We start from the raw sequence: 24,599 nt of genomic DNA, 5'->3' as shown, positions 1-24,599 counted from the left end.
TATTTCCTCAAATGTTTTAAAATCTTGCTCTTATACTTGTTATTTGTGAAATTATATTTAATATTTATTCATTAGCATAATAACAGCATACCGTTGTTATTGATATTGTTATTGATGTTAAACTTCTTTGTTAAGTAAGTTCATGATATTACATCGCTTTTGTATTCATTATTAAAATTATATTTTACATACTGTATATTTTGTCTCCTGCGCATTATGGTAGCTCAGTGGGGTTGGGTTTTGTCTCCTATTAAATATATATTTTAATAAGTGACATACCTTTTTTTCCTGTGGCTGCCTTCTTACAAAAACTCACAGCAGGTATTCAGCAAGTAAGCTTTTATTTTCCTTTTGAGTTTGATCAGCATTGACGTCTTCAAAAAATAGAACAGTTGATAAAATATTTAAAACATATATTATGGGATAAAAAATAGTTTAAATTGAAAATATCAAATATTAAACAGATGATATTTTAGTTTTTTTGGGGGGTTTCAGTCTGTATTCACATTTGTATCATTAGCTAGAAATAACTAGATATTGGTGGCTGCTTTAAAAATTCACATTACAGTAGTCTTATTTAATGATATTACAAGCAGGGTATTTTATTGACATGTCAAGAAGCTGCTTTGGTACTAGTAGATACTTTTATCATGATATTGGACCATTAGGTTTAAGGCCTACAATAAGAGGTGTGATGAATCCTTGAGTGGTGCATGAGATCCAGTTACCACATCCACATGACATCGGTGGTCACAGGCATTTCAGTCATTTACGTGTTCATTATTTTGATACGATCTGGTAGGAAAAAAAAGAATCAGTCACAATGAATACTATAGTAACATCTACAAATGTACATAGCATGCAAGTCTGACATTCAACGTGGACAAAAAGAGCACAGAAAAAAATTACACTACTGAATACACCACATAAGATCATTGTTTGAGTGGGATCTATTACAGTAAGGGCTGCTGAATATGTTTTTTCTCCAGTGTCATTTATAATCATTGTTTTAAGCTTCCTGTGAGTTAAATCCCACCCAAAGATGGATGAAGATCAAACCTACAATAACAGTCACTTTACAATTACACATACAGATACTTACTGTTGAAATTGTTCTGTGGGTATAAGAAAGGCATTGCTTCATCAAAGACATTATAATTTTGCAGTTTATTAGTTCTATGTTAGAAGTGTATGCGTGTGTGTATGTTTGCTTGTGTTTTAAATTAAAAAAAGAATATCTTCAAAATAACTAATCTGAAACAATCTGTGAAGGGAATTGACGTAGGCATGCCTGTGTCACTAAGACATGCATTATTGTCTCCTCAACACATTAGGAATTTTGTACTAACATTGACCATGAAATCCTGAGCAAAACTAAACATGGTTTTCTCTTTCAGTGCAGGTCTATCTGCCAGTTTTATTACATTTACTGAACACGCAGCTCACCTTGTAGCCAGTCCAACCCCTCCTTTAGGCCCTCTCCTTTGATGGCATTGCTGGCGCTGAAAACAACAAGGGGTTATGGAAGAGTTAATCTCCTTGTGGCACACATTTACTTTCTCATGACTTTTCTTGGATCCTGGATGTTTAAAGCTGTCCAGCTCTTAATCTACCTTCCTTCCGTCTGTCTAATGATAAACAGGGTAGAAAACACGCCTAGAAAAAGGAGCCATGGCTTTTGAATAACTGCTTGTTGCTGTGCCTCCTAATAATGATTACACTGAGCTGTGGAAAATACCAAATGTCACTGGAAACAAACTCAGGAAGTCACCACAGAGTAAACAAGCCTGCTCAGTTGCTGTTTTTTGTCTCTAAGCCTTTAAGCTGTAATAATTCTAGAAGTACAAAGTATAACAGATTGAAATGTTATGCAGTTTAACTCAGTACAGAGAATTTAATCCAAGTGGACTTCTTTGAAGACCATTTAAAATTAGTGAGTCATAAACTACTCCACATCATCTCTCTTTACTGAGAGATGCTTCACCGGAGTGAAGTGAGGAGTCACAGACATGTAAAACATACTGTAAATATTAGTTTGGACTGGTGTGTCAAATATTTTACCAGATGTGCCAGGGTTTGTCTGTGATGGTCTCCAAGCACAATATCTGAGATACTTCGGTAGAAGGCATGGCGTCCTGGAGATCCATCTTGTTAGCAAAGAATAGTATTGGTATCTTTCTGTTGTGTATATCTGGAAAAAAGAGTAACAGATATTCAGTGAGGTGTCAAATAGACATATATTTATAAGCAGTAACTTTATGTTTAAATTACACCCAGTACGGCAGCCAATAGTCTCCGGTGTGTCTTTGGATCTATTAGCAGCTGTGTAATGATAGTTGAATTTCCACATGACTACTGCATTAAAATGTCCTGTGGTCAGAATATTTATTTGATAGGTAAGACAGTTTAGTAATTGTGTTTATGTTCAGCATTAGTAACCCCTGTAACATGGAATTTGACATGGAACTGAATCAGCACTGTTTTAGTTATAATGTCATCTTTGTCACAAGTACATTAACAGTATTATCACATTTGTGAAAAGTCTTATTGTTGAAAAACTCTGATCACCGAATTAGGTGATCAGAATTTTTTAGAAGACAAAAAATACAACCTCCATGGCAGAAGTAACAATACTTTAGACACTGAAAGTTGTACCGTAAGAGCCAAAATGCCATAATCATGGACAAATGCAAGCAGGACATAGCTAATAGTTCAAATAACACCAATTAAATGCAAATGGTAATCAAAAAAGCATAATTTCCATTATTACTTTCACAAAAAAGACGATAAACTATGTTCCTTTATTAGTGCCACAGTGGGGAAATAGCCTTAAGTTGCATGTCTGTTCCACTCTTAACGGCACACATCCATAATATGTCTTGAGAGCAGAGCAGTATTGCAGATGTCCTGTACCTTTGTGATTGAGAAGAATGTCTAGTTCCTCTTTGATGACAACGGTCCTCAGTTTATCATTGCTGTCAATGACAAATATGATGGCATGGCTTTCTCTGGGGAGGACAACAGGAGTTATAGTTGACAGACTCATACTTCCGTACCATGTTTTAGCACTTTACTTTGATGAGTGATGTCTTGTTACTTGTAATAATGCTCCCATAGGTTTCTATATCTGCTCTGTCCAGACATATCAAAGACTGTGAAAGACAGGCTGCATGGAGAGAGAGAAAGAGAGACAGACAGAGAGCTTAAAATGATTCTTAAAGAATAACTTTGAACTAGTCAAAAATGAATAAATATTCAAAAATGTCCATTCTACCTTGAGCTCTTGAATTTTTCAATGTTGAAGCCAATTGTTGGGACTATTTCTTGTGTCTGTGTCTGCATGCACCCACGGACGAAAACAAACAAAACATAAACACACAAAAAAAGACAAGTAATAGCAAAAGTATGTCATAGGGGAATTAAGAAAATAAGAGTATGAAATGGACTTTACCTGACTAACATGTTTCCAGTCTGCTGAAAATGGGCCTAAACGATTTGAATACTGAGAACAAGCAATCAATGAATGATTGCAGAGAAACAGGAGAGATTCTGACAGGCCTTCTTCAGTATTTGTTACAGACATAAAACCCGTTTTTGCACCTGTCTGCTAGGACTAAACAACTTCATGTACTTACATTAGAAGGTTTAAGCTGGTTGATGATGGTAGTTTTACCACTGTTGTCCAGTCCCAAACACAAAACATTGACCTCTTTCTTCTTCAGACCGAGCCATCCAGACAGTTTATCTAACAACCCCATTAGACGTAACTGATGCTAGAGCATTACCACTCCATAAATTACCCAACTGAAATTAGATATATTCTTCTTCTTAATTATCATCAAAGCTAAGAATAATGGTAAACATAGTCGTGGATAGTGCGTTACCAGTCCTTGCTGTGGGCTGAGATGCCGGCTGGGTATCTCAGCTTGTGACAATCCTATTAGGGTGAATTAAGTCTTGTGAAACATGGTGACCTGATCTGAGTATGACGTCTTTCATAACTGTCCCTAACAATAAACTATGTAACAATTATCTGTGTTGTTGTGTAGAATTTTTGTTGAATAGGACAAGGAGGTTACTGACACCACAAAAGGTGATGATTATAAACTCATTCATGTATACAAATCTTTTTTTTGGAAATGGAAATGCTGGTATAAGATGTGCTTGAAAGAAGAAATGTGCAAACCCAGATGGGAAAAACATACTCCCTTCAAAAGTTCTGTATCTGACATTAATTAATTTAATGTTCTTACCAATGAGTAGAGGAATTCACTTTGCCGGTCAGTTGTCCAACAGCTCCATCTTTTGGTCAACAGCAACGTGTACGACAGACTGTTAGTGTGGCTTCATGTTGCCTGGTGGAGGTGTTGATTGAAGTCTTATGAATGGGATTACAAGGCTTCCTCAGCTGTGGCAGGATTTGTGAGATTTCCACTTAAATTAAGCATTAAATCATTTCACAAACTCAACGATATGAAATCGCATCACTTCTTTTTAATTCTGTTTGAATTTTTTTTGTTCAAAACAAATGATGTGAGCAGTAGACCACCAGAACTGTTCATCTTTATTTGCAAATAAATATTCGCTGAAACTGCCTCTTACAGTGTGCAAGATCTACAACATCTCTTTGTAAATTATAGAAAAATAAAATACAAGAATTATAAGTATACTTGTACTTTGTACAAAAGAACGTCCTAACATTGCTCAGCAGTAGAACATGCTAAACAAACAGCATCTGATATTGTCCATATTCTGTAGAAGAGTGGTGACCATGAGCGTGTGTGCACAAACATGTATATAGTTGCGTCTGGACATGTGCGTGCTTCTTTCCCACTCATGAAACATGGAGTTTCCGCTCAGCATCGATCACTGTGCCCCAGTTTGTAACAAAACCACAGCTGCAGAGGGGCAGGTTGCCCTCCTCAATATGGAATAAAACTCACACAATGGATAGGTCCTGTAACTGCAGTGAAACTTATGTATGAACTATTGTAACATGTTTTTCCTTGCATTGTTCACAGACTGTAAGGCATTCTGTGCAGGTATGAAAGCAAGTGTTTGAGTAACTGTTCATGCAAGAATGACAAATGATAAGTTATGATGCTGCTGTTAACAAAACTGATCCTACAAATATTTAGACACTCCGTTCAACAGAAATAACACAGTACAACCCTATCCTTTTTAACATTCAATTCAACTGGAAACAGCACAAAGACAAGACGCTAAATAGATACCCACATTAGTATCTAAAGCTGATTCTTTCATACGTTTGAAAATTTGAAAGAATGTTAAAGGCTAAAAAAACAAAACACGTTGTTGGACCATTCCACAAGTTAAAAGGTTCATTAAGAGATGATGGTATCGTGACTGAGTAAGTAAGTGGCATCATCAAAAGACTTTGAAAGAAATTTGAGGATTTCATCACCTACTGTCCATAGAACATCATCCAAAGATTCACAGAATCTGGAGAAATTTCTACATACAGTATAAACAGGAAGTAAAACAACTAATGAAGGTATTGCGTGCCTATGACATTTGACCCATAAGGTAGTACACTACATTAAAAACAGACATGATTCTATGGAGCATATCACTACATGGGCTGTCAGTGAATACAGTTCATTAATGCATCTATAAATATAGACTCTACCATACTGAACACACTAAACACCGACTTTCTTCGACAGAAGCTCATCTGCAAGTGATGTAAAGTGGAAAAGTGTCCTTTGGTCTGATGGGAAGACATTTCACATCATGTTTTGAAATCATTGCTGTTGTTTCTCTGGGCTAAAGGAAAAGACTTATTGATAATGTGGGATTCACTGTAATAAGAATGCCAGTGTTAAAAGGTAGTTGGTAAATACATTTGTTAAAAAATACAAACAAAAAAACCCACCAACTTCAGTGACTTGAGCACTAAATAGTTTGTCTTTGTGCTGTATTCAGTTGGATTTAGGTGAAAAGGGATTTGCAAGTCATTTCATTTTGATGATTTTTTATGTCACGTCTCATTTCTTGGAATAGGTGTCGTATGTTCCTTCTCTCTGCCTTCTTGACAGTCATTTATAATTGTCCTGGTCAGCCAAAGAATATGACCTTTAGTCGAAGGATACAATCCACCAGTTCACTGCTCTGACTTACCTAACTGGATATAATCTGCAGCACTGCTAATTTAAAACCGATTTAGAGAATGAGGACAAATGATTTGAATGGCAGACACCTGACAGCTCGACACCATCTACTGCAGATCTAACAGTATTTCAGTTCAAACTACGTTTATGTACACTGTTTTCCATATTGCTACAACTTGAACACAAACACAAGGCACAAACTGACTGGAGTTACTTGGTTCAGTCCAGTAGCTTTGCACCAATCCAACAGTTACATTATTCTGCTCAGACAACTTGAATCAGGTTTTCCCAGAGGTTCAAACCATTGCCTGTATTAGTACGTATGCAGGCATAAAGAAACAATGCGTGTAAATGAAAGCTTATTCTGAAGAACCATAGAAGTCGATGTTAACTTTCCAAACAATTTCAAACACCTATCTATATTTAACTTTTGTGAACATTCATATGATAAGACTGTGTAGATACTGTGTACTTTCAGGCAAAGTATAACATTCACAACCCCCCAACCCCCCCCCCCCCAAAACAAAAATTACAAAATTACAGAATAGACTTGTATGGTTATTCAAATAAAGGCAACAGATCCTGCCCTGCAAGCTTAATGTGATATTAAAGGTGGGTGGTGTTGTGCGAGCCTCGCGTTTACCTGTCAACAGCAGGTCTCTCATTGCACAATTCTTTCTCTCTCTGTGATATACTGAGGTGACTGCATAATATTGTATTGCTGATTTGGATAAAACTCTTAATAAATAAAATTTCTTAAATAAGATCCAGATTTAATAGGGCTTTCACATACAGGACTGCACATATATAGATATTGGGTTATGATAATAATTATCTATTAATTTTCTATACACTTTTAAACATTCAACAAGTCTCCATCACTTGTTTCTTAACTCTTTCTTCAAGTATCAGTGTACCAGATTTTCTGGAGAGTGTAAACAAAAGCAAAGCAAAATAAAATCCTCATGACAAATTACAAACTCCAAAATAATGAAAAATGACGATACTTTTTTGAAAGTCAAAACTTTTCAATTGCACACCCGATAGCAGCTACATGAGCACATAACTCAAAGTGAGAAAAGAACAACTGAAAAAAAGTCAAAAATTTTAGTAGATTATGATTGCAAATCTACATGTCTAGTTATTGTTACTCCACACACAAAGTACTGCTGCTGCAAAAAGGCATTACATTCCCCTAAGTACAGGCCTGGGTCCGTCTTTAAAGTCCATCAGGCTGTAATACAGTAGTCTGGTAGAGCCAGGTGTACTGGGTAAGTGGAGTATAGAAGGAAATAGTGTGTTACTATGGGATGTGAGGGAGACCAGGGGACAGTCTGCTGTGGTGGTCTGTCCAATGACCTCCTGCATGAGGGGTGAAGACTCAGGCACCGGCTGTAGACTCAGTCCAACGGTCTAGACTTCACTTCCCTCCAGTCCAGCTGTCTGTCCATCCCAGGGTGTATTATAGACTGTTCTCATACATGAAAACCTTTCTCCTGTTCGTGTAGTATCTGAATACGTAAGGTCTGAACGCTGCTGACAATTCGCCTCTGGTGGCCGATCAGCTCCACGCCAATACGCCTCACATCTCTAGGCCAAGAGCGAAAACAAGAAAAAAAGCACAAACCACGCACAAAATATTTTAACTTGGATGACTTCATTGATTAAATTCTTTCCATTTTCATCTGTTATTAAATCTATAAATGGCATTTCATTTGTTTATTTAAAAAGTTGGAGAACTAGTAAAAAAAGTGGTCAAAATAGCAAATAATCACTTTAAAAAGTGATCATCAACTCATTACTATGACATTATCTGTGATTATATATATCACGATTATGTCAAATATTTTTACAAAGTATTTATTTAATAATGGCTCATCTACTCACTCAATACTCATCCTTGCCACAGAATCCAATGTGTTGTAGCCTGATGCCATGAAATTGCTCTTGTACTGACTCATCTTAATGGAGTCCAGCCAGTCGCCGACAGAAATAAACATTGGGTAGTCCATTTCCTCTCCTGGTGACTCTGGTAGACTGATAAAAAACACAAGCAGATAATGATGTCAAGTTTTTGCTGGTATTTTTGGAGCGTCTCACTGAGCTTACAGGCTCCATGAGTCACACTTGATCCTACATTTATGATCCCAAGTTACTTTTTCTCAAATGAACTCAGTGAATTTATACTTAATTTGATACATGAAGTTCTTCGATACTGTACCTCTGAATGTCCTCTACCAAAGGCAGGAGGCTGCTGGGGTTACGTATCAGTTTATCCAAGAAAGAAACAACGTCGATGAATTTGGGTCGATGGCTTCTCTCTTTCTGCCAGCAGTGCAGCATCAGTTGATGCAGGGCCACGGGGCAACCCATCGGTGCAGGGAGCCGGTAGCCCTCCTCGATAGACAGAATCACCTAGAGACAGTTGCGTATGATGAATGAGAAAGAATCGTTACGGAAGGTGGTGGCTCTATTAGAATTCAATTAGTTTGGAAATGTATGTATTTGTTAACAAGGTCAGAAACCTACAGCGTTTCCAAAATCCAAACTGCTGGTTCTCGGTGATAAAAGAGCATTTGGGAATGATCTGACTTTCTATCTGGAGTTGCTTTTATAAGCTTTACAGTTACAGTATATAGGTTGGTTATACTTTTCAAACTACAGTTTATATAAAAGCTTCCAACGTGAAATATTATGTGCAAGTTATGACTTTTTTGTGTGTGTGATCAAATTTTAACAAACGTTTCTTTTCCTCTTACACACATTCACAACACATTACTGTGAAGCGTAATCTAACAAGACAGTCTGCAGCAAACACATTCAGCTGTGAGGCTCTACATACACAAAGGCGCTTAGAACTAAATGTCAGCAAGCTAACATTCACATGATTATAATTCCAATATTCTTGTGTACACAGTTATAGTTTGGCAATTGGCACATTGCACACAGCACAGGGAATGTCATTGTTTTCCTCAGTTTTACTATAAATTAAAGTATATGACAAATTAGATGTGGTGCCATATCATAAGTCAGAGGATCACCAGGTCATTATAATTTATCTTGCAGGGGGCATTACTGTGTGTTCCATATTTCATTCTGTGAAAGGACAATTCAAGGAATCGCTAAGGTATTATGATTCATCATCTGGGGGCCATGAATATCTGTACAAAATTGTCATCCAATGCGTCTTGGAGACATTACACAGACAAAAGTAAAACCATTTATCCACAGTGGCAATACAGGAAAGACAATGAAATACCAAAGTCAGTAGAATTCATCCTCTGAGGCTCATGAACTACCGCCAGCCTGAGAGACACACCTCTAGTGTGGGAAGACACTTTAAAGTTGCAATAACTCTTTTATAACTTTTTAACAACTTGACGGACGCAGAAATAAGCTGTTAGCACAGTGTTAACAATGTTCTTATTATGCAGTATTTTGGAATAAAAAATTATCTGTCACAGGAAGCTGTGTTTATCAACACCAAGTCAAGTTCGATATTAGCTTCCTTCAAATGTCGAAGGACTCCGCTGTGTTAAATGTCACATCTCCCTCTTGCTAATGACCTTAAACTCACAGTGAAAGGTCTGTGAAAGAGAGGTAATAATTCCCATCATCAGTATGAGTCTCCCACACTAAAATGTGACACATTTCAATTCTAAGAAAAATTTGTTATAGCTGCTTTAGGATACATTAATAATGATACATGATTAATGACTTGATCCTTCACCATGAATCAAAGAAATAGGTAATGAGATGAACCCCAGTAATTAAGGTCAAAACAGAGAGAGACATATTTAATGCTCCTTGTAAGAATAAAATGTATTATTTGCCATGACCCCCCTTTGACTATCTCATAAGCTTGAATAAGTTTAAACTTTGGTTTTCTTTTATTCATGTGCGTAATCTACTGTATATGATTAATTGAGTCCAAAGAAAGACTCCTTTTCCACCTGAGCTGTGTAGCCTCCATATAGTAGATTTTTCTATCTTATTCATCACAAAGTAAAGGTCCAGGTGTAATTGATGGGACCTGTGGTAAGGGGCTGAGATGGGGCTTGGCTGGTTGTGCAACATGGCTGGCCTTTTACCCTTGAAAGAATTCCGAAGCAATTCCCAAATGGTACAAATCCTGTATGGGGGGCGTTCCTCTGTGTGTTAGGGGTTGAGGGGATTATGGTGGAGCTTTCACACTCGGCAGACACAAGGATGGATCTATTTCCTCCTTGGCCCTGTCAATCTCTGAATACAGGCCAGGGATCAGTGGCTTTCTCAGCCATACTGAAACCACAGCTTTAAACGTCCCCCCAACTGGACTCCTCTGAAACCTCTGACTTTTTCCTTTTCATCCTTTTAGATCAATTTTACCAGCATTTCCCTTCCTCCTCTGCTCTGGCGTTGTTTTTGTGTGCAAGCTGAAGGAAAATATATTAAAATATAGAATTGAAATTAAACTCAATAGTAGAGCATGACTGACAGATCAATGTTAAAATGTGTTGAAGAGGAAAGACAAGCTGGCATCTGAGGAGAAACAAAGAGAATTCTCCTTCATCCCCGAGGAAAGATCGCTGACGCTGCACTTAAAGGGACAGTTTACGCAAAAGAAAAAACAGCTGCTTTTTTGTTCCACAAAAAAACAAATGTTTACATGACTAGAATACTCACATCCTGATTGGACATTTCCCAATATGGTCGTTCCCCATACGACATCACTTCCCACATGACGATACCATAACTCCAAGCATCACTGGCAGAGGAGAACTTCCTGTATGAGATGGCCTCAGGAGCAGTCCATCGGATGGGGATCTTACCTCCCTGTTGTCAAATAAATAAATAAATAAATAAATAAATAAAACTCATGAAGGCATTGTCAGAAAGAGTACACATAGAGAACAAACAGGTAAAGCCTCCTGAGTAAAAGAAAATGTTATTGTTTCATGATATATAAAGATTTCTCCTGATTCTCTGAATCAGAGGAGATTCTCTGAATCAGGAGAAATCTTGTTATAGAATCTTTATGTAGATTTGAAATATAGTACTCAAATTCCTCAGAGCAAGATGTTGAGAAATATTCCCAAACTATTGGAATACTTGTTGATGCTGATATTCATACTGTTAAAATGAGACATTTTTGAGACATATTACTTGTTTGAAATTCTGAAGAGAATTTGATAAAAAAAATTATAGAAATTCTGCATAAACACATACAGTGGACATAAAATCATTGTTGACATACTTCAGAAAATTTATATTTATTTACTATTAAATTGAACTGACAAATTATCTCATTCTGCTTAATTAATGTTTTATACCTCACTTGACGTTACCTCTTCTCACCTCGGCTCACCTTGTGCAGATTTCAGCGAGTGTTAGGAGACAGAAAGCTAAACTTGGAACTATAAACAGATTTGCCTGATATCTTCCTTGCAAGCCAGGAAATGGAGGTCACTGTTGGCTCAGACAGATTTTCAGAATCGAAAAATTTTCAGCACCAAACTTTTTTGAAGTTCAGCTTTTGTCATCAAAGGTCCATCTACTGCTATATATCTTACTAATACAGTCAGAGTGATGCATCATTTTGCTGAAGTCTCAGGCCTGCAATACTATCAATAAATGATCTAAGTGCCAAAAATTCAGAATGTCTTTGTCTCATTGTCAGGTAAGGACACAAAAGAAACTTGCTTTAGAGAATAATTATAAATTAAGATGCAGCAACAGCAGGAAAATAAAAGTTAAGTCCACATGAAGCCCATTTCCAGTTTCAGTGCAGATGTACTGTTAAAAAAAGTTTCCAGGGTATTGTGCGATTTACGCATCAGATACGGATGAGTTTTATTACAGGGTGATACTGAGAAAATCAGTAACACAACAGCTGGTTAGGAGTACGCTGTAAACTCTCGGCACATCTCTGTTAAATGAGTTGCTGTTTGCTTTGTCTCTGCTTTTCTGTCTTATAAAATTCAGCTTGTCTATCTCTTCTCCTCTTACAGGACTCTCTAGCAAAGCCATAACCAGACTGGGAGAACCAGTCAGCAAATGGCAGTACATAAGGAAAACCGTAAAGCCTTGCTGCATTTTACAGTTTATCTGAATGATATCTTTTTGAAAAAGTAATATTTTCTATCTTTTCTTCATCTGCACTGTCTTTATGACTTGAGACAACAGCAGGTGGATATTTGACTGGAAATAGGTGTAACAGGCACAAATGCTAAGCATAACTGAATAATCATCTTCATAAAAAGCATATGTAGCCCCTAATAAAATAATGGAAACTTCTCATAGTTATATCCAACAATGAGAAGTGAGGTGTTTATCTCTGTCACAGTGTAATATATATCATTTCACATAAAGATGTAAATCCCAGTGTTGAACAGAACAAGATTAACTCTGATTTTTAGCCTGACAGGAATGATAAGTGGCTTCTTTCTTTCATCGGGTTGTATCAGGTACCGTTGTGGTGTAAGCTGCCTCCGGGTCGTCCTCCAGGACTCTGGACAGGCCAAAGTCTGACACTTTGCACACCAGGTTGCTGTTGACCAGGATGTTCCGAGCTGCTAGGTCTCGGTGAACGTAACCCATGTCTGACAAATACTTCATTCCTGAGGAGATGCCACGCAGCATACCAACCAACTGGATGACAGTGAAGTGACCATCATGTTGCTGATGGAGAAACAAGAATACAGCAAAGAAAAATGGATTAATATTATTTGCCACAGGCTAAAGAAGAAAGATCTTCCCCTTTGTTTTAAAGTAGTATTTTCTAATGTTTCATTTGTTGTGGATTTCCCATAATAATGCCACACAGCTGGAGACAAACTGATGATTAACTTCACACTCACCCTCAGAAATGAGTCCAGAGAGCCATTTTCCATGTACTCTACCACTATCATCACAGGCCTGCCTGCAAAACGCATAAACACAATAAATACAACTTACCTTTTTATGTTTTGTACAAACCTAGAATAAAAGCAAACGCACCACACAAACCCATGCACACAAAGGTAACCATTTTCTAATGTCAACAAAGTTGTGACAATATTTGAAGGTTTGTGACCAACATACAAGAAACTGCTTTTCTGTTTAGGGACAAAAAACAGATGAACAAAGCAAAAAACAAACAAACAAAAACCACCCCCCCCCACACACATAGAAAACCCCCCCAGTAATGCTCTTTATCCATTGATGCATGAGCCAAATCATCATGTGATCCACTGATCACATTAAGACAATGTGAGGACACTGGAACCACATTCATTTGAATAAACACTGAAGAAAATATTGTTGACCAGTCGGTTTTAACCAGAGATGCTGTCTGACAAACTTTGGGTTAAAATAAAAAATATCACTTTTAAGGTTCTACTTTGTATAGTTTTATTGAAATCTACAGTAATCTACTTGCTAATGTTTTATTGCATTTACTATAACATTGAACTGGTGATATAAGCTGTGTGTGTTCGTGTGTGCGTGTGTTTGCGTGAGTGTGCAACCTGCCAGTCTAAGACAGATAAAGGGATTGCGATTGTTGGGGAAACACACAGACCATCAGCAGTTGATTGATGTATCAAGTCAAGATGCTCCATTTATAAAAGTTTCCCATCTCGACATGTCCAACCTGCCGAACGGGACCTGTTCAGTATTCAGTCAATGTGTGACATAAAACATTAGTTAGAGACAAGTGTGAGCTCCCTCCCCACATTATTGTTTCCCCACAGAGGCCCCATTCAGTGTTACAGATTGACTGGTTTACAGCTGGGAGGCAGTTGCCCAGCTCTCTGCGGCGAGCTGTAAACCATTTGAAACTGCTGGGAACAGAAATAAAATTGTTACTGTGGTGAGGTAGCACCATATCACACTTGTGATTGAAGATGGTGTTTTATTTATCATATGGAAATGCAAAATACAAGTGTCAGGTTGTAGGATCCTTCCTTTTTAATACTGCAAGTGTATATCATGTGGATTAAAGGTATTTCATCTAGATTTAAAACATTTTTCCTAGTAATTGTGACAAAATGAACATAATTCATTGGATTAGTGATGTTGGAGGCAAATACTAAAAAAATCACTATAAATTGCGCCCTCGCCCAACACAAGGGACTTCACCTCATCGTGGATTTTTGGTAGGTAGTCACGTGACACCGTACGCGCATTGTATTGGTTGACGACATCCAGAAGTGCGCTTCGTTCCGTGAGTCTTGGACTTACGTGAGACACAAAAGTGCTTTAAACAGTCGATAAGAGTGTGGGAAAAGGTAATACAGATAGAAGGTGGTTTAATATCAGTATGGGGAGGGTTCATAAACGTTTAAATTACTGTAAATAATAAGGGTTTATTATAGGTTTTACCTGAATGAATGAATGAGCTAAAGACTCACTGCCCAGAGGACAATAGTTTAACTAGTTATTCCGTAAACGATAACAAAATTCTATTTGATTCTGTTCCTATCTTATTTCTTATTTTATTTTTATTCTTTGGCACACTTCTAGCTGCTACCTCTTCCCTGTGTACAACTGAATTTCCACCACGGGAGATCAATAATGGCACATCTTATCTCATTTTGAGTTTTTAACGTGTGGTTTATTCATCGTCTTCGGTCCAGCTGCATGTAGGAATCAATAAAAAACTTCATGCTACATTTAATTTTTTGTCTTCTTTATTACTTGATATAGATATGCTCAAAATCAAGAAGGTTTTGTGAGTGTACTAGTTATTGTTCCACTGGATTGCAAAGTATTCATCTCCTCTAAGAGCTTCCACAGAATAAGCGCAGAGCTGCACAAGAGGAGAATAATTCAATTAAATAAAACTGAGTAATGTGTTCGCCTTCATTTTAAAACAACTCTTAAATGGTTCAAGCTAAATCAAACAGATGCTCACTCACATTCTAATCCTATTACCAGAGAAAAGAAAACACAGTGGGCACGGATAGCTGATTTAACAGAGAAACCAAATGTGTCGTTTTCATTTTTGTTTGCTGCAAAACTGTGTTCAATTAACACTCAGATACTTGTGACCAATGCAGCGGGGACAGACAGGAAATTATTTGAATGAGTTTTGCTCTTCTGAGCTAATTAGCAAGGTGTAGAAACGCCTGACCAAAACAAACACACCTGATGCAGTCTACTGCATCACCTGTGATTCCAGAGCAGGTATAGCTGTCAGTCACACCACAATATTCTGAATAATTGGTCTCTAAAGAACATCAACAGATGTGGGGAGAAAAATAAGAGGATGGCGGTTGTGTATTCTACAGTATCTGTCAGTAAGATTGGAGAATATTCAGTAACATTTTGATAAAGAATGTTTTTTTCGAAAGTGTATTTACTGGACTGAGTGCTAGAAGTCAACACGTGGAAAATGAGCAGCGGTTTTGCAATACATGTGGTATACCCGCATACATCGATTTTGTCATACCAGTTCATTTAATGAAAACTACTATTTTCATAAAACTCCATGAATGCTGTGTAGTTTCTGTCTCTGACCTGAAGGTAATACTTTTAAGCAAACAAATGGTGACAGAAACATTTCAATGTCCTAACAAATGTGTGGGCTGGAAACACTCTGGCTTAAAGATGTTTTGTAATGACAGTATAGTAGATGAATGCATCACCCTGTGTCTGAGACCCTGTCGATACGCCAGTGCCTGAAACACTTTGTCAGTTGTCATTGACTGAAAAGCTCAGTTGAAAGTCAAGGATTGGCCACGATGAGATATTTGTACAAATTTTTTTAAATTAAACTCGTCAGAGCTCTGCGAATAAGCTCCAGTTAATAATTAAAGATCTTCTGTCTGGCAGGATGGATCATGACTGAATTTTGAGATCTTTATCGGTGCACTGGACCACAAGCATTTAATGCCAAGCAGGAAACAGGAAATGAGCTCAAGAGAGAACTTATCTTGACTCTCAAATCTTGTGTGATGTGATGTTGTTCAACAGTTACTTTTTTAGTCATTTACTTAACTGAGCTATTAATTTTTTTAAAATTCACTGCAATGCTCAGCTGTAAAAATTCAGTCCAACAGTCGCTCTTTCTGACATTAAATTGACTAAAAACATAAACAACATTTTCAAAATAAAAGTCCCTGCTATAAAAATGATATTATTCAGAAATATTAAGGAATTCGGTGTCAGCCTGTGATTAAAAAGTGTTTTCTGGCCCCACAAAGTATTTTTTTCTATGTGCTATTGTCAGGTGTTTACCAGAGAAATCATCTCAACAGTATGTGGGAGGATTCTCAAGCTCAATAGCTTCAGAGAAGATGAACCGTGAAAACAAAATCTGTTGGTGCAAAATATCAGTAGTTTGAATGCTATAATCACAGTATCCACTGTTATCAATGAATCCTTGTGAGCAGGGTCAAAGCTGAGGGGCTCCATCCACATTCAGGGAGGGGGAAGTAAAGGCGACAGGGGACGCATTGATATTCACAGCCATGTCTCACTTTATACACCCTCTGTAAAAACAACCATATGTTGCACTGGGTGGGCCCCGTAAAACAGAACTCATTAACACACAGACACACACAGACACACACAGACACACAGACACACAGACACACAGACACACACACACACACACACACACACACACACACACACACACACACACACACACACACACACACACACACACACACACACACACACACAGACACACACACACACACACACACACACACATACCCATGCATGCACATTTATTTCAGATAAAACAATCCAGGCTGAAAAAATATAGAATATCCTTGTTGGCTACACAAACACACACTCACTATGATTACATAGAGAGTCATTCAGACTCCACAGGAGGCATAAAAATAAAACAAAACTATCTGTATAATAAATATACCAGACCCACTTCACCAGTCTTGTAAATGCTAAAGGAAATTTTTTTTCCAAACCAGAATATTACACGGCTTCAATTTTAAAGAGCATTTTTACTGCAATTTACCTTTGAAGCAACCAAAGGCATATATCTATCCACCAAACTGGTGGAAATAAAACAGAAATAAAATAGAATCATTTTGAACAACATAGTTTTATTTTTCTTCAAGTATTAGAAGTGAGAACAGAAGTGACAACATTTTTATGGAACCATGTTTTTGTTTTTTGTCTCTATGAACTGTTGGAATCCATAGATGGGAAAAGTCACTACACTTCTGACAGAAATGCATAAAGACAGAGCTGTTCACAGGCATTAATGTTATACAGCTTACTTGAAGACTGGCCATTCTCCTTATACAACCAAACTTTAAAAAAATAGTTGAGACTGACCCGAATGGTGAGAAAAATATATTTCATCAATGGCACTTAAAGGATGTTTGCATTTCAATGCACATCTTTACTGTTGCAAAGAAATTGTTAAAGTTTATATGTCTAGTCTTACTTTTGGTGACGACACCCTCCAGCCTGATGATGTTTGGATTGTCAAACTGGCCCATGATTGATGCCTCACGCAGGAAGTCCCGCCTCTGCCGTTCCACATAACCACCTTTCAGGGTCTTTATCGCTACCGCAATCTCTTTCTTTCCCGGTGTTCTCAAGCGGCCGCTGCAGACCTCGCCAAACTCACCTGCAGGACATCAGCAAACACAGACACATATAGATGAACTCAGTAAGGAGTCTGTCACATAACTGCATAGCTTACACATTTTTCCACCTGGGGGCAGTGTTGCAGTTCCCACCTGAGCTTCAGCATTATCGCCTTCTCTAAAGTATTTAACTTAATGAAATTCTTTTCTCTGTCTTCTTATTTAAAAAAAAACAAACTCAAATCTATTCTCACAATTTCTTTTGTTCTCTAAACCTGTTAAATCTTTCATATTCCAACAGTCTGTGTAGAAAATGACAGACATGGGAAACTGGCAAAAGGCATCCCTTTTTGCTTGAACAATATAATAAATGGGTTTCGAGGCAATTATATAGGTGGAATTAAAATGAATTATCTCCTGTGGCAGATTTAAAGGTATTGTTATCCTTTGCAACATGAAATGATCCTCAGCCGCCCATTAATCAGTGAATATTTGTAATGCATGAGTGTGTAGCTTGCTGTGTAGTCATGTGTGTGTGTGTGTGTGTGTGTGTGTGTGTGTGTGTGTGTGTGTGTGTGTGTGTGTGTGTGTGTGTGTGTGTGTGTGTGTGTGTGTGTGTGTGTGTGTGTCCTTACCAGCTCCGATCACCCTCTCAATACGAATCCTGGCTGGGTCGATCTCTTTGGTGAAGTCGTGGATGGCCTGTGTGGGGTCTTCGTAGGTGTCTGGGTCCACGTAGGTCTTCATTCCTGGGAAGGGGACTGTGAGGACAACAAAGAGGAGACAGAGACAAGGAGCTACAGAGTGCTTTTTAATTATACGACAGAAATGACAATTAATCATATGTCTCACATACAGTTGTCAAAATAAAACTTTTGGACTGTTACTACTACAAATGTTACACCATTGCTCCTGATTTTTAAGCTCCTACCACTATTTCTACTGCTGCATCCATGCTACCTATCCAGGTGACTGAGGAGGTGAAAGAAGTCTTTTAAAAATGGTTTAACCTTCTTTCTGGTTGCAATTCCCAGTTCATGATCAATACAATTATTGATCATGAACTGGGAAGTAATCAGACAACTTCATCTGTTTGATGTTTAAAATATGCTCTCTGGCAAATCCCATGGGAAAACACACACACACACACGCACGCACGCACGCACGCACGCACACACAAAATAAATCTGATGGCTTGTTCTTCTGTCTTTCTTCGAATCAAGTGGCCCACTACAGCAGTCTTTTAACCGGGTTGAGGGTTTTGCTCCAGCTTCGGGTGAGCATGCACCCTATTGAAGAGTCCTTGAGCAAGTCAGTGAATCTTTAACAGGCGGCTGCCGTTCTGCCTCTTGACTCTGACCTCCCAGAGGAGGAAGAGGCGGCTGTAGACAAAAGTTGTGTCTCTCCTTCAGGGATCGATACAGTATCACAAAACTAAAAACAACAATAGTCTGTCTGGGATGCTTGAACTGACAACGGCAAGACCCAGAGGAGGCTGTTGTCCTCCAAAAGCTTCCGCTCACTTTGATGACTGATACTTTTGAGGGTAGTGTAGACTCTTAAGTCATGTTTTAATATTAAAAATCAGAGAACTATATCTGACAGCTTGTTCTCCCCCTTCAAGAACTAATTTGATGAATATATATATTTTTTCTCGGTCACAGACTGCTTAAAACCTCCTTGTTTCTCTTTGTCCTCTTTCCTTCATCTGTCTTCCAACCTGGGTGCCCTCGGCCTCATTTCACACTCCTTTCTGTTTCAACTCATACACCCTTACCCGAGTCCAGACACAATCTTCATTTCTCTGCTCTTTCTCTGTTTTAGCCATGGAGCTCTCATTAGAATGTCTTTTTATGTAATATCAGGAATGAAAAGTTTAGAGTTAAAGATGACACCCCCCCTCTAAAAATAAAATGGGGAAAATACACCACAAGGTACTTAAGTGTCAAAGCAGAACACTTAGGGATGCAACGGATTAATAGAAAAATGTAGAACATCAAATGAAACCTGGAGGGAGGCTATATAGGAAATAGGGAGGAAGGGAAGTAGAGGTGTTATGGTGCTTTAAAACTGAACAAACTTGTCTGACATTTTCCTCAAAAAATGCATCAGGCTAACACTTTTCTTGCAACGTTAGTTACAATAGCAAGCCAGTGTTTTTGTATTCTGCAAAGGCCTCAGGTGAAGATGATTATTCCTGCAGGTTGAACACAATGACCAAAGCTCAAACAATTTTAGTTTGGCTTGTACTTAGTGTCAAGGAAACACTACAAATAAAGCCTGGTTGTTTTTCACCCAATGGTTGAGCATCATGGCAAAATGTTATGTTATGTAACAACCACAACCTCCACAGAGGATGGTTTCAGGTCTGGGTCTGAACCCCAGAACCTGCTTGTAGTGAGTCAAAATGCTTTATATGTTTATTCAGACACATAATTTAGACATTTTAGACCCTCCCTACCATTACTAATAAAATGTACTTTTACTACTAAGTCATTCTGTAGGTGACAATGACAGAACATCAAGGAAGAAGGCAAACTGTCAAAATGTACCATGTCCATTCTGAAAGCTGGTCCTCCGTTTCTCCTCTGAAGTCATCTTGGCCTTAAAGTACCACTGACACCTAGAAAACACATTGGTAGAATTAATAAATCATTTTTAAGAACATTATTACGTGCATCTAGCGACTACTACGCCTACATTTGTTGTAGGGAAGTTGAAAGTGTTTAAGAGTTGAGGTGAACCAACAAAAAGCCTCAACTAAAGTCATACTAAAGGTAAAATTAGATTATAAAAAAACTTTTTATTTCAACGACAGCCGCTGTTTTGAAAACTTGTTGAAAATAAAATGCTTTTCAAGAGCATCAAAAACAAAGGAAAAAAGGAAAAAGGCACTTTGCACATTGTTTTCCTGGAAATAAAAATAGACACCTCCATCACATATCCCCATCATGTTGAGTATCCCAGTGATTGTCACCCATAAGTCTTCCATTACTGCCAGTCAGTGAAATAGCCTAATTTATTTCTGCTTTGCATGGGTTTTAATGGGTGCACGACCGATTTGCGGTGCCTGAAAGGTTATCCCAGTAATTGAGCTGTAACTGTGGGAATGACAATTTGTGTTTTCACATTTCTGTATCACAGACACCTCACATGAGAAAACATCCATGTGCTGATGGTAAAGTGATATTTTGACAACCTGTCACTAAATTCTTGAATTTGTTAAAGCTAACACACACATTTGCAAATAGCAGCTGACTGAGATGATAATTAGAAGGCTTTTACAAGAAGTACCTCAGGTGGTTAGAGGGGTGTGATGTTCAGATAAATGCATCAGACAAAAGAAGAAAGTTGATGGTGATAACAGAGAAATAATTATTTGTTCATAGAAACACATGTCACATACTCTGCTCAAGATACACCAGATAAATTAGATGAAATCAACACAAAAAATTAAACGAAACAAGGCAGTCAGAGACTGCAACATCCTGCGACAACCCTGAATTCAAAATTTCACCCTGACCTACTTTCATAATGGTCGCAGCAATGAATTCTACAGTATATTGTACAAGTATTTGGCTTTTCACCAAAAGCGAAGGTCATCATCACATTTTTGTGTCTCTGGCTTCCTAAAATGTTGCCTTTTGTTTTGTGATTATATCTCATCAGGTTTCAGAGGTGTGTACCTAAAAAAGTATAAAAGTGAACTTTGACCTTGACCTAGCTTTTCAAGGTCAACGTAGTGATTTAATTTTTATCCCCTTGCCTCCCTGAACATGACGGCTTTTGTTTCGTCTTTCTATCTTATCTGGTTCCTGACATATGTCCAAAAAAATTTACAAAATCTGACCTTCACCTAGTGTTCTCAAGGTCAAGGTCATCATCTCATTTTCATGACCTTTGCCGCTCGAGTAATGTACTTTTTCTTTTCATTTTCCTATCTGCAACGGTTCTGAACATATTTGGTGAACGGACGGACGGACGGACAGACGGACGGACAGACGGACGGACAAACACACACTGACAATTACAATACATCATTGCTTCGTGGGATGTAACAAAGCCAGAAATGAGGTTGATTTATGATTTGAACTCATTTGCAGAAAACACTCTGGCCTTGGAAGCAATGGTTGACCAACTGAACAAAGAAAGAGGAACTGGTTTCATTGGTGTGCTACAGCAAAGAATTACAGTACACTTACATGCACCATGATGATATTAGTAACTAATCTATCCTCTTGTGGGTGAGTGTCTTTGTGTGTGTGAGAGTGAGAGAAGAGAGAGAGAGAGAGAGAGAGAGAGAGAGAGAGAGAGAGAGAGAGAGAGAGAGAGAGAGAGAGAGAGAGAGAGAGAGAGAGAGAGAGAGAGAGAGAGAGAGAGAGAGAGAGAGAGAGAGAGAGAGAGAGAGAGAGAGAGAGGGAGAGAGAGGAGGGTGATTATCTTGGCACTGGGAGACAGAACGACAGTCAACAGCTGATAAAAAGCTGCTGCCAACAATGTCTGAAATGCTGAGATATCAGATGACAGCATCCACAATAGATCATGGAAGAATTTATCCAAGTAGATACTTGTATGAAAAAAGTGTATAAAACACAAAGTAGCCTGACAGACTCACAAACTGAGCCATAACATTTATAGCAAAGTACAGTGCACAGACAGGAATTTGACAGACAGCTCAAGCACAATACTGTGAAAACGCCAACTGTGTTTGTCATCCATAATATATCAAAGGGAAGCAAAGATAAAAGGTGAATTAAGAGAGAAAAAAATTGCCTGAATCTCATAGTAGAAAACATAACTTTACGAAGATCAACCCATCCTGATAACTCATACTCTATAACAGTGGTCCCCAACCCCCAGGATACAGATTGGTTCTGGTTTGTGGATCACTGCGTACCGGATCCCACAGAAAGAATACATAATTAACATTACAGTACTGTAGTTTGACTTTTATTTATTATCTCATTCTGAACAATGAATGTTTTGTTTAGAAAAATTACCAGATTCTCCCTGCCACATCTGTTTATTTGTCACTATTGATGCAAGATGCTCGCCTCAGTCACATGACTATCTACTTAAAGGGGCCACTCCGGCCAGTAAAACAGAATACGATAACACTTAATTGAAACTCACAAGCTATCAAAACAGACAAAAAACACACTTCTTTGGAACGTTTGTTTGCACGGGGTAACAGAGTCAGTGAAGAGACAGAAGAAGAACATAAGACTTCAAATAAACACAAAGCTGCAAAATACCAGTTTTTATGCTGGCTGTATCATTTTATTTTGTTGTATTTATCTACCACACATTAAAGGTCAGTCTGATGAAAATATTGTTTAATGTTAAACTGGTTTGTGGCGCAAAAAACATTAGGGAGTCGACTCATCATGAGTAGTCTTCATTATTCATGTACGATTCTTACAGTTGAAGTGCAGAGCATGCTTCGTTTCCCAACATTTAGCACACTTTAAATATTTTACCCTTCTGCACCACAATTCAACAACTTAACAGCTTACTGTTCACAAATGCAGATCCCTGATATGCATCGGTTGAAAACAGCTGCCACAAAAGTTTCTCGCTCACACAGAAAACCAATGATCACATTTAAGGCTACAAAAACAAAATATGGTTGAAATAAACAGACATGTTATATTTCACAACTGCTACCCATGCAGGGCGATGTCAAACTATCTGCCACAGTCTGCCCTTCATTGCAAGGATATGATCACACAATACAACCTGCATTTAATATTGCATAAAGTACACAGTAATTACCGATGACCAACCAACCAATGGCTTGATATTATTTTTTATATTGGAAAAAAACAACATTGCAATATACCTGTTTTCTGGATATAAAAAAAACATGCAGTTTAATATTTTAGTTATCTTAAAATGTTTTGCAACGTTAAATAAATACATGACAAAGTTTACAGTTTATAATGAAGTGCGGTGTGTTAATACACTTTGAACAAAATAACTGTAATGTAATGTCAAATTGTTATCTCGGAATGGATCCCACATTCAGACCATTTCGTCCTGGAAATGTTTTTCTAGTGGTGACATCAGATATTATGAACAGAGAGTCTAAAAGCTCTTATCATGGCTTCGTTGCAAAACATGAGAATGAAATACATTAAATTTAGAAGAGCTTTTTCTCTCTCTAACAGCAACAAATAAATCAAAATTACAACCACCGTCACGTCTTCAATTCCAAAGACAATGGGTACTAAACCTTACCAACAGATACATTTGAATTAATATGTAAATATCGAATAGGTTAAGATAATTTAATATTTAATTCTGAAATCTGGTGTGGCTGTATTCATTCTAACGTGTTTGAATGTTATATACATTTCTAGCAGTGGTTTCATTTCACAATGGCAGGAATGCGACTGGAGATTAACCAGCAATGTTTACAGAGAGGCAGGAGTGAGACAGCTGTAGAAGAGAAAAGAGATGCTCTGTGCTCTCCCTCAATCCGCTGATCTGACTGATCTTTAAAAGTATTTTGTAGTGGAACAGTTAGTTGAAGACCGTGAGCAGCAGAGATGCTGGCTTCCATTTCTCTCAAGTATATCCTTCATGGATATGTCAGTATTTATTAGACGCATTACAGAATTCTGACGGCTGTTTCTTCAGTCCCAAGGCACTTAAAAATCTTTAAAAGCAATAAAAGGGGAGCTTGTGACCTACAGATTTAGATGTTTTGTGGTTAATGATGCTGGAAGGATAACATTTTTATTCAAACTAAAATGTGTTTAAGACTGATCTGACATTTAAAGAACACCCTTAACAACCTACAATGGCTCAGAGAGGCGTGTTAAGTAAATTCTTGTGCATATGAGACGATCATTCAGTGATAAATTTATTATCAAGCTCTTAGAGAAGATGACAGAGGACATGGTTTTAATATGCCATATATTTGTGAACCTGAGCC

At 37.8% G+C, this 24,599-nt stretch overlaps 2 protein-coding genes across 3 annotated transcripts in view; both read right to left on the bottom strand.

Annotated features, from left to right (window-relative positions):
• Positions 1–374: 374 nt before the first annotated feature.
• Positions 375–3,900, bottom strand: LOC137605180 (ADP-ribosylation factor-like protein 6). Of its 2 annotated transcripts, XM_068329656.1 has the most exons (8): positions 3,636–3,900; positions 3,452–3,502; positions 3,275–3,336; positions 3,098–3,166; positions 2,914–3,008; positions 2,062–2,191; positions 1,447–1,502; positions 376–795 (listed from the first exon to the last, which is right to left on the bottom strand). In XM_068329656.1, exons 1-8 carry the CDS (start codon positions 3,756–3,758, stop codon positions 770–772), a joined length of 612 nt encoding a protein of 203 aa, XP_068185757.1. In that variant the 5' UTR covers positions 3,759–3,900; the 3' UTR covers positions 376–769. The 2 variants fall into 2 exon arrangements, with proteins under 2 accessions (XP_068185758.1, XP_068185757.1); XM_068329657.1 differs by lacking the exon at positions 3,452–3,502 and having other exon boundaries at positions 375–795.
• Positions 3,901–7,606: 3,706 nt separating this feature from the next.
• The window catches only part of LOC137604563 (ephrin type-A receptor 6-like), a 143,298-nt gene continuing 126,305 nt past the window's right edge, over positions 7,607–24,599 (bottom strand). Inside the window, exons 9-17 of the mRNA XM_068328391.1 lie at positions 20,212–20,282; positions 18,295–18,420; positions 17,515–17,700; positions 12,971–13,032; positions 12,582–12,791; positions 10,797–10,946; positions 8,353–8,546; positions 8,019–8,168; positions 7,607–7,721 (exon numbers count right to left, since the gene is read on the bottom strand). Of these exons, the coding sequence (XP_068184492.1) occupies positions 7,607–7,721; positions 8,019–8,168; positions 8,353–8,546; positions 10,797–10,946; positions 12,582–12,791; positions 12,971–13,032; positions 17,515–17,700; positions 18,295–18,420; positions 20,212–20,282 (1,264 nt within the window). The remainder of the gene's footprint in view (positions 7,722–8,018; positions 8,169–8,352; positions 8,547–10,796; positions 10,947–12,581; positions 12,792–12,970; positions 13,033–17,514; positions 17,701–18,294; positions 18,421–20,211; positions 20,283–24,599) is intronic.

Source organism: Antennarius striatus, chromosome 12 (genome assembly GCF_040054535.1).
Source record: "Antennarius striatus isolate MH-2024 chromosome 12, ASM4005453v1, whole genome shotgun sequence".
Taxonomy (NCBI): domain Eukaryota; kingdom Metazoa; phylum Chordata; class Actinopteri; order Lophiiformes; family Antennariidae; genus Antennarius; species Antennarius striatus.
Note: the sequence above shows the minus strand (reverse complement) of the source record. Positions and strands in the feature narration are given on the sequence as shown.